Source organism: Bidens hawaiensis, unplaced genomic scaffold, assembly GCF_021521415.1.
Source record: "Bidens hawaiensis isolate Kalapana, Puna unplaced genomic scaffold, B.hawaiensis_p1.1 tig00001961_1, whole genome shotgun sequence".
Lineage (NCBI taxonomy): Eukaryota > Viridiplantae > Streptophyta > Magnoliopsida > Asterales > Asteraceae > Bidens > Bidens hawaiensis.
In genome coordinates, this window is record NW_027491109.1 from 3,129,488 (window position 1) to 3,141,135 (window position 11,648).

The 11,648-nt window shown below is 32.6% G+C and overlaps 1 protein-coding gene and 1 pseudogene across 1 annotated transcript; both read right to left on the reverse strand.

Annotated features, from left to right (window-relative positions):
• Positions 1-2,868: 2,868 nt before the first annotated feature.
• Positions 2,869-4,021, reverse strand: LOC143603277 (protein LEAD-SENSITIVE 1-like; annotated as a pseudogene).
• Positions 4,022-9,875: 5,854 nt separating this feature from the next.
• On the reverse strand, positions 9,876-10,562 carry LOC143603286 (protein LEAD-SENSITIVE 1-like). The gene is made up of 2 exons (XM_077080124.1): positions 10,464-10,562; positions 9,876-10,372 (listed from the first exon to the last, which is right to left on the reverse strand). Exons 1-2 carry the CDS (start codon positions 10,552-10,554, stop codon positions 9,876-9,878), a joined length of 588 nt encoding a protein of 195 aa, XP_076936239.1. The 5' UTR covers positions 10,555-10,562.
• Positions 10,563-11,648: the final 1,086 nt, after the last annotated feature.

Below are 11,648 nucleotides of genomic sequence, written 5' to 3' on the forward strand. Positions count from 1 at the left end.
ATGTTAGTTACACATGTGTAAAAAGTCGATTCGGTGTGTAAAAAAATACTGTATTTTTTTGTAGATTACTTACACTTATGTATTACACATGTGTAAACAAATTAAAAATAAATTCAAAAAAATTGTTACGTTGAGTTATTTCGAGTTCTTAAAACTCAAAGCGGTTCTCAAAAGAAATCATTTATATATATATATATATATATATATATATATATATATATATTAATACATATAGGAAGGGCAAAGAAGTAATTTCACCAAAACTCATAAATTTAACTGCACAAAGGTTACGTGTCGCTTGCTTCTTTGTCCATCGCATTTTAAGTAACGGTTGTTGTTTGAAGGCCTTTATTCTCGCTTCCTACCAACCTATAATAACTGCACAAAAGTTACGTGTCGCTTGCTTCTTTGTCCATCGCATTTTAAGTAACGGTTGTTGTTTGAAGGCCTTTATTCTCGCTTCCTACCAACCTATAATTTGTTTTTCAATCTCTTTGTTTGTTATTTAATTTCAAACTGTGTTTGATTTATGTGTATTTATTTTCCCTATTTCAGAGTCTGCAATCAAAGTATTATTGTTGGTCGTCTATGCGTTAAAGGTGCAGGCCATCATACGGTTTGCAATTGGCGGTCCCAATCACTAAAGGAGTGTATATCATTTGCATCAGGTAATCTTCTTTTATTTGTTATATCTTGGTTTTTAAATTCTCAGTTGGTTTTTAGTGGCGTTTTAATGTTTCTGTAAGTATGTGCTTACTTTGTTTGTTTAGTGTGTGCTTACTTTGGTCTATGCTTTTGTGATTGGTCTTTGAATTCTGATTTTGTGTTTGTAACTGGTTTGTTTGAATGTGTTTAATAATTTAGGTTTATTATAGTGTTTTCGTAGGTGCGCTAGAGGATGATTGGTTTATGCTTTATGTTTCTAACTAATTTGTTTGTCTGTGTTTTTTTAGTAATTTAGGTTTCTTAATGTATATTCCAGTTTTGTTTTTTCTCTTTATGTATACAATTAATTTGGAATATGGACATAAGCAAAACTGCACAATGACAAACCTGCACATAGATTGACTTTCAAAAGTCAAACAATAGTTTTCGAATCATGACATACCATCAATATTTATAACAAATTCATTTCTGTGTATAATAATAGATTTAGTAGTTTTCTACATAAGTTCAAGAGTAAACTCACAAAATCTAGAGAACTTGTAAAAAGACAGTTCTGACTATTAAAAGCCAAACTTTTATTATTGTATATGTTACTTATAATTGTTCAACATCTTATAGATCTTAACAAATTGTGCATTTTTATGTGTAGTACTCCAAAATTTGTCAATTGTTTGTGCTTATTGCTATTATTGTTTTGTTTAGTTATCCAGGTTGTACCGATTTCAACCAACTCAAAATGAAATGTATAAATATTTCATCAAGGTTAGTTTCGGTACAATGGGTTTACAAATCTCTCTTTGTACATATATACATAAAATATATTTACATGAACACATATACATAAATGAGAGGATTATTTCACACCATTAATATTATACACATGCGTTATGTATATGACCTTTTACACATCAGCCCGCTTTGACACCAACCTATTTTGGAAATAATCTATTTCGACCCGAATCAAATTGAACCGTTTTACATCAGCCCATCCGACCTATTTAACCAACCCATTTGACTTGCTCATAGTTATTTCAAAACTGAAGTCTAAGATTGATTTCAAACTTTTTTTTTCTTACTTTTACACACCTGTTCGAAGTGTTCATATGTCTCTTTTTATATTTATAATAATCTGTTTTGCAAATATTTAATATTGTTTTGTGGCCACCATATGTAAGAAGTTACAACCATATGAAAAAGTTCATTTGTTGGTCAATTTTTATTTATTTCTTAAATCTTTATATAGGCTTTAGTGGAAATGGGCATCAAGAATGAAGTCATGAACCACGGATTGATGCTAACTTCTTAGCTCAGAACTGGTCATGACGATAAGATTGGTGGTTCTAGCATGCTATTTATAGTTTAATTATTTGGCAATATGTATGCATTTTTGAAGTGCTTCTTTGACATGTTCTTTGTATAACAAATCTTTTTTACATTTAGCTGTGAAATATGATAATTTATAAAATTTCATATTTATTCACGCAATCTTTTTGTGGATTATCAAATTATAAATCATTTGTAAGAGTACGACTGAAAAATTCGTCGGAAGTATAAAGCGTTTATACGAGGAGAATAGAAAACCTGTGTTGTGAATTGTCGCCGCCGCCACATCACACGGGTATTATATATATATATACATATGTATATATATATATATCTTAGAGTATGTCTTTACTAGTTCATAACTAGAGAGAACGAAATACGACCCATTACAAGAGACTCATAAAAGCTAGAACTAGACCACAATATCGATAAGAAAACACGAAAAATAACAAGGGTCAAAATACATTATACTAAAAATTATATGTTTCAAAATTTAATAAAAATGTAATTCTGTCCTCCGTGTTGTATAATTTGACTTTTGGATTATGATAAAACGTTTATACGATTATAAGTAGGAAGATGATCCCTTAAAACGTATGTTTGCTTATAAAAAGAGAACCTTGTTAACATAACACACAAACATTATTTAAAAGGTTTGATTTTGAACTTTTCCGTGTTTTCGTGTAACAAAGCAAACCACTACATATATATAATATCTTGTCCCCTGCCAACATGCCCCAACTTGCACCCGAACATACTATGAAATTAGTTTCCCGTAGTTAATTAAGTAAATTCTTTATATTTAGCTGACAGGCAAGAGGGACGATTTGTTTACCTGTATAACCTATATATGAACTCGCAAGGCGTCAAATGCGACAAATGGGAGGGTTTAATCATGCTCCAATACTTTGATATAATTCATTAATGACCTTAAACATTCGTATATTATACATACATAGCATTGAAATCACACACTCGACTTAATTCATAACACACATGCATAACTATCTCAAAGACTGATACGAAAAGAAGATAACTCTTCCACAGCTACTTTGACAACATCCTCGCGAATGCCCAAATCTTTATTCTCTCTTTTCGAACAAGATCTTGGAATGGCCGTTGCGAACCGCCGCACAGGGTTCCCAACTCTATCCTCCTTTTTCATCGAATGAACCATATTAGCTTGGCTGCTCCTCCCTTGGTAGCCAATATCCTTGCTCCATAGACCAGTTTTACAATAAAGTGCAAAATCTTCACAATTGTTGTTAATCAAATCATACTCTATATATCCATTTTCCAGCAGATAAGTGGCCCTATGTATGACTTCTTCTGGTGGATCGGATCTTGCGGTGGTGCATGTTCCACCTCTAAGTTTGGCAACAAGGAACTCACGACTTGCTTCGTATTTGAATCGGTATAGTGAACCTTTTTTAATGAAGACTCTATGCAAGTCACCCTTACACCAGTACCAGCTACTTTTTCCAACCCACAATCCGACATTGCACATGGAGTTTTTTTCCTTTTTTCGGCCGCCACTTGAGATCCAGTTCTTAGAAACAGTTGGAAAATGAAGGATTCCATCTGCTTTTGGGTTCACTAAATGAATAAGTTTGCCTTCACTAATGAAGATTCCTGTACACAAGCAAGTTTCTTAGAAATTAATAATAAGCAACCACAAATGGACAAATAAAGATAGAAAAATAAATGCTAATTACCATGGTGAGTGTAAATGTTTTTCCTCCAAGTATAAACATGGTCTCCTTTCTGGAGTTCAGATGGTTTCACCTTCTGACTAAATAGCTCCATTTGTATAAGTAGAGTATTGCTCACATACCATTAGACTGATATGCATGTGTATATATAGAGAGTGAAATAGTGTTTGACTGACTTTAAATTGTACAGAGAAGTTTAGAACAGGTCAAAAAAAAACCTTTTAGAATTTAAAACCGTACGTTGACTCCTGTCAACACACCGAAGTTATTCATACATGCATATACACCAAATACTCAAGTTGCCGAAGTTGATAGGATAGAACCAAATAAACAACTCACCGACATGCATGCAATAATAATATGGCATTCAACCGATTCCACCAACCCATCTACCCCAATTTCACCCAACCATATGAGCTACAGCCCTACGTTCTTGTCGTTTACTTTTCTAATATGTCTACACCGGGTCTTCCACATACATGCAAAAGGCCGTTTGAAATGTAGGAAGCTATGATTTGACATCAACGGTTGTTTTGACATATACACTAACGGCGGAAAAGCAGGACTGTGATTTGAACAGCCAGACAGTGTCTGACTTTGGAGTTTGTGAAAGTAATACGCTTTATATAAACCTATACGATGCATATATAGGATGTCAAAATTAGATTTGGGTGTGTGGATGATAAATTGATAAGACCCTTGTAATTTTATCTGATCTACTTCTTTTATAAACAACTAATCAAGTATACACATGGTCCGCAGGCAATTATCAAATTTTACCAATTAAACTACGTTATGAATTGATTAAGATTCTTTTAATTACGTGATTATACTTATTTTATATTCACGACCTTTTGATTTGATGGGTGAGAGCCAAAGATCCCATCTCATATCAAGTGTAGATTTTAAACTCCACTTGGATATATGCCTTCTTGTGATTAGATTTAATTTACATAATTTAGAATATGTATGTTTACAGAATTATGTGTATATGATTGTATGCATATGGTACAATTTGGGTTCAATTAAATTGGTTCCTGTTCGTATTAGCATGTCTTGTAGGGCGTATTTCATAACAGTGACAATACGAGATGTTTTTCACTTTTTCGTACATCCACTATGTGGATGCTATTATGTGTATATGTAGATACAACAATTCAAGGTATGACAAAACTTTGGAGCCGAACTTTTCATACTGAACTGTTATTATATATGATATAGGTTTTGGTTTCGGTTCTAGGCTTCTAACAAAACACCACTCACTTTTCTCGATTCCAGGTCAGTTCGTTCCTGTTTTGATGGGTTAGACCCTTTTGTTCATTACTGATTACACGGACTGAATGATGGATTGAAAATGGTTTCAATCTAATTTAAATGGTTAATTAAAATGACAATTTGATACATGTATAATATTAGCAACGTGCCAATCCACCCTAGTCAACTTGATGGGTTTTATACCTTTGGAAGAGAATAAAAAAAGCATTATATTGAATAAGTTTATTATAATAAAATGGTTCCTCATACAAGTACGTCAAATTAGGACTGAACGATGGATTAAAATTGGTTTCCATCCAATTTAACATGTTAAAGGACAAAACTGTTACATATACAATATTAGCAACTTGGTAATTGACCCTAAATTCATTGGGTCATATCCCGGGAGAAAAAAAGAGAACATTTTATTGAACAACTCTATTCAAATAATATGGTTCTTCATACAAGTACCTTCAAGGTTTCAATAGGTGTTAAACGAGTCATGTGAGTAAATTTAGCAATTCAAACATGACATGAACTCAAAATTTATGGCAGAGATATGAATCTAAACATGTCGTGAAAAATCATGGGCTAACAAGAACAATAATCTTTGCAACAAAAAATTACAAATGCACATTAATCAACTATAGTGTAGTTAATTATGAACTATTAGGCCAATTTCGATTTAATGTATTAGTTTTGGCATAAAGTACCAAACCAATATAATATATGACAAAACGCATTTAAAAACAATAATAATAAATAGATTAACTAAACATGTATCCGGCGTTACTTACTTGGTCGTTTCAGACAAAAATATATGAATATGACCCGTAGCTGAACGGACGGGCTGTCGGGTCAGTATGTACTAATTTATTTTACAAGACTCAATCATGGACCGAATTTGGTTTTAGGCAAAACTAACATGTTATTTTCAAAGTCGGCGCTATCTCAGAAAATAAATGTTCATGATGTCATGTATTGATGTACAAGTGTTTTAAGAACTTTTTACAAGCCATTTGGGCATAATTACTTGTTATCGTCATTGTTGTTTATGTTGTTGATATCATTGCCACCACCTAACACCATTCTCATACACAAATTAAGCAAATCCAATCTTTATTATAAAACTAATTAACTTCTCTCTTTTTCACATATCCAACTCAACCGAATCAAACTTTATACACTTATTAGCAACCCAACATTCACTATTTTTTTATTAAATAAATTAAATTTATAAATATTATTTTTTTTATTAAAAGTGACTACAACTAAAAATAATTTCTTTATGTAAAATAAACAATATATATTTAATTTGAAATTATATAAAAAAACAAAAAACTTTGGTAATGATTAATATTAATTTTATATTAAAAAGTGTATTTAAAAAATAAACTCTACTTTTAATAAAATTTAAACCGGTATTTTAAAAAAACCTAAACAAGACTATGTTTTTTTGATTTTTTTTAAAACTTAATCATTAAAAATTATTAGAAAAAATAATATTTGAGCTAAAACTAATTAGTGTGAAAGGAAAAAGGAATAGAATACTAAAAGCAATTCCATTCAAGTGGTGACATGTGTGAGCCAAAAGATACAAACTAGTTTGGTGAACCAAGCCGTTTGTTATATATTCTTGCTTTGTAATGTTTTTTTTTTAATTCAAATAGTGGACCAACCCAAGTTGGGTTTGCCAATGCAAGTGGTCTAACTAGCTTTTGACATGTGACACTCTCACAAGTGTTTTTTTTTTATCTTAACTTTTAAGAATATAATGTTTTTTTTATTGCATTTTTTTCTAAACCGAGTTACGTGAAAGAATATACAAGTTATGAAAGGTACTCTAACCTCCAGTTTTCTTCTTCTTCTTTGCCCCCCCCCCCCCCCCCCCCCCCCTTATCTTTGTATTTTCCTGTTAAAACTTTTAAACAAGTAGATTTCTAATTTCTAATGTCTAAATGTAATTAAATCTATGGAAATTATCAAAATGCCTCACTTTTAAAAAGAAATTTCAAATATGTCCCTCCAAAATTCAAATTCCCTCTTTATCCCTATATTAACTCGTCTTCGGCTCTACGTTAGGAAATCGAGACAATATGTTTCTTAACTCGCTGCCTCCCCTCCATATTAACTCATAACCTGTCGTCTCCCCGCTATGTTAACTCAAAATTCATCGTCTCCGCTCCATGTTAGCTCAAAATTAATCGTCTCCGCTTCATGTTAGCTCAAAACTCGTCGCCTCCACCCTATGTTAGCTAAAAAAAATCTACCTTATCTTTACTAAAAACATGAATCCAAAACTTAATTAGAAATATTTAAATATTTTAAATTTTATTGGTTTTTAAGTTCTTGTATATTGAATTTTGGATATACACAAATTTAGAAATGTTTGATCATTTTATTTTATGAGCTGTAAAATAACAATAAATTCCTTTAAGTTATTATGGCTAAAAACCATTTTTCTTCCATGGCTAAAAAATCCACTATATGTAATAGTTAGGACATAATTGAAAATTGAATTTATATGTATAGAAATGACATTTAAATAGGGACAACCAAAAATAAAAAAATGGACATTTAAAATGGGACGGAGAGAGTAATATGATTTAGAAAAGTCGTGCATGTCATCAAAGTATTTTATGTGCACATTTCTTAGATGTATTTTTTAAATAACAAAATATATTAGATTTAATTTTTCAGCTAACATAGGGTGGAGACGATGAGTTTTGAGCCAACATGGAGCGGAGGCGATGGGTTTTGAGTTAACATGGCGGGGAGACAACGTGTTATGAGCTAATATGGAGGGAAGACGGCGAGTTAAGAAACATATTGTCTCGATTTCCTAACGTAGAGCCGAAGACGAGTTAATAAAGAGACAAAGAGAGAATTAGAATTTTAAAGGGACATATTTGAAATCTCTCTTTAAAAATTGAACATTTTAGAAATTTTCTCTTCAATCTATATATATAAATGTCAGTAATGTCTTTGGTTTATTGAAGATAACAACATAGGGCCGGTGGTAATAGAATCATTTTCATAGGGACCCTCTCAAATAAAAATATAGAGAACGAAATTGAATCATCAAAGAATAGACGTACAAGCCAAAACTTAAATCAATGATAATGATATAATTAAATCACACGGTTGATAGTACACAAAAATATACGTTATTTTCTCATCGAATACTCCATATCTTCATCTATTTATTGTAAATATACTCAAAACCGGTATTTGTTACTTTAATCTTGTTTTCCAGAAAGAAGATGGCCTTAAACGAGCAAAGGAGCCAAAGCACGAAGAAAAACGAAGAAAATTTTGCTATTTGTTCTTGAAGCACGGGTCGCACCCAACAACACAACCGCATCCAAACATCAACGCCATGTATATGCAATTATTGGTCGGAAACACACACCCACTTGACTTCATCCTTGACATCTACAACTCAACTTCTTCATCTAACCCGATGGTCAAATCTATGGCAGTACTGTTTCTTCATCTACGGTGGTTACTCAGAGCGCCAACGTAAGATCTATGTCAAACCCGTCATCACCAGATCTGCAATCGTGAATAAAATTTGAAGTAACCATATTTTATTCTCGCGTGAAAATCTATGGTTGTCATGAGTTTCACACTTTATGTTAATTGTATTTAAGTTACGATTTTATGTATTTGTTTTGTTACAAGTGGCCATATATTTTTGTTACGTTAATGAATATTAAGGGTAGAGGTGCACAAAAAACCCGAACCCGGAACCGGACTCGAAATAAAAATCCGGAACCGGTTTTTTTAATACCCGGGTTTTTAATACCCGAACCCGTGGGTACGGATAGGGTATGCATTTCGGTACTAAAACCCGAACCCAAACCGGACCCGATTTTTACCCGGTAATACCCGAAAACCCGAACCGGTTCCATACTAGGAACCGGGTTTTTCCATTACCCAAAACCGGGTATTTCAAGTACCCGAAAATACACCTAAAAAGTGAAAACTTTAAAAAAAAATCAATATATACTCGAAAACTACCCGGAAAAAACCCCCAAAAAACCCAAAATACGGTTTTTTCAATACTCGAAAATAGGGTATTCAAATACCCGGTTTTTGAATACCCGGTTCTATACCCGACCTGAACCTGATGCATAGGGTATGATTTTTAGAGACAATACCCGGACCCGAACCTGACCCGGGTATTACCAATACCCGATTATCCAATACCCGGTCATACCCGAACTCGGTTCCATATCTGAACCCGGTTATTTGAAAAACCCGATCTGTGCACCTCTAATTAAGGGTATTTTGATAGTTTCATATCTACTCACCAAGTGTGTCATGCTAATGCAAACAACGAGTTTAAAGTTGTAGCATCTTGAACTTGGGGACTAATTAAATTGTAATATGATCAAACAACTAGACCTATCCATGTAATTAATTAAAAATGAATTCCAATTTTTTTCAAAGGTAACATGTATTGAGATTTTAATATCCAAAGAGTGACTTTTATTAGCAAAAAAGAGAAGAAAGAAAGAGAAAGAGAAAGAGAAAGAGAAAGAGAAAGTATATTCGTTTTATATGATATTTCCTCTAGAAACATTTTAGCTTTATTTATGTTATTTGATAGTTTTACCTTTTTATTTTGTTATTTATTCTGGACAATGGATACACAGTATATTCCTATTTTTCCTTTATTGTTACATGCAAGTATGCAACCATTTATACATATACAAAAGCGTAGAGTCGGTCACATTTCATTAAAATCACATAATAATACGCACACACTATGTTGGCATTCATGGGTGGAAAGCCTTTGATCACATTGGATGGAATCATGGAACCCAACTCCTAATGAAACGATTCACAACATAAATATCTCAAAGATTGAGATGAAAAGAAGACAACTCCACAACAGGCACTTTCTCCACATCCTCACTGTTCGCCCAAATCTTTATTCTCCCTCTTCAAACAAGATCTTGGAAACCCCACATAATTTTCAATGATAGCCTCCTTTTTAGTCGAATGGACCATATTCGCTTGGCTGTAGCCGATATCCTTGCTCCATAGACCAGTTTTACAATAAAGTGCAAAATCTTCACAATTGTTGTTAATCAAGTCATACTCTATATATCCATTTTCAAGCAGATAAGTGGCCCTATGTATGACTTCTTCCGGTGGATCGGATCTTGCGGTGGTGCATGTTCCGCCTCTAAGTTTGGCGACAAGGAACTCGCGACTTGCTTCGTATTTGAACCGGTATAGTGAGCCTTTTTTAATGAAGCAGTCTATGCAAGTCACCCTTACACCACTACCAGCTACTTTTTCCAACCCACAATCCGATGTTGGGCAAGGAGATTTTTCCTTTTTTCGGCTGCCATCTGCTTTTGGGTTCACCAAATGAATAAGTTTGCCTTCTCCAATGAAAATTCCTGCACTTGCCAAGTTTCTTAAAAGTTAATAATAAGCAAACACAAATGAATAAATATATAAACATAGATTACAGAAACTTAAACTCTTTACCATGGTGAGTGTAAATCTTCTTCCTCCAAGTATAGACATGGTCTCCTTTCTCGAGTTCTGATGGTTTGACCTTCTGATTAAATAGCTCCATTCGTACAATTAAGTGTAAATCTGCTTTTGAATTTGTTTTTTTTTTCCCTTTTTCTCTTTCTTTTAATTTTTCAATCTTAAATAAAAATTGGAGTATTGAAATGATATTTTTATCATAATTTTGTTTAGGTATGTCAACAGAAAAAAATTATGTATCAACAGCTACTAAAAAGTTTAAGCGTGGATTAAAGAAGAAATTATTTTTGGATGCAAAAATTATAGTGTATAAATAAATTATTTTTGTGACGTTGTGTAGGATAAAATGAAGATCGAGGGAGAATAAATTAATTATATATATATAGGGTTTAGATTAAATGCAAATGAAATTAACGAGTTAAACGTGAGAATCAAGTAGAGTAATTATATATACAAATGAAAAAAATTCATAAAACAAAAAAAAAACGCAAAAATGAAAAAAGTAAAAAACCAAAAATCTAATTTATCATCCCGGTTTCATAAAAAAAAACGTCTCGGTTTAGCTAGATTATACATATATGTATAATATGTAGGGCTGTTCACGAACCGAACTGAACCGAACGCGGACATGCTCATACTTGGTTTGGTTTGAAAGCGAGCCGAACCGAGCGGATTGAATTTAAAGAAAGGAGATATATTTTAATTCTTGAAGTTGGTTTGGTTTGAAACCGAGCGACTTGGTTCGGCTTGGTTATGATTGGTTTCGTACAAAGTTTCCAATTTTAAATTTCTAAAACTTCTAAATATCATTAATTCAAGACTTTCAACTCTAAATTGTCTAAAGTTCCACCTTTAAAATGTATAAAACTCAAAGTTAACAACCAAACATATATAAAACGAGCGGCTATGGTTTAAATTTGAACTTCGAATTTAACACAAAAGATTGAAATTTTAAAAACTTTAAAAAAATATTATACTTTTATATATATTCATAAAGTTTATATATAAAACTAATAAATAAAAATAATTCGAGCAAAACAAACCGAACCAAACCGAGCGAGGCTTTGCTCGTGCTTGGATTGTTTTCAAACCGAACCGAGCCAAACGGCTCACTTCCAAACCGAGCCGAAACTGAACGAGCATTTTTCGAGCGAACGACGAACGGGCGACGAGCATTTT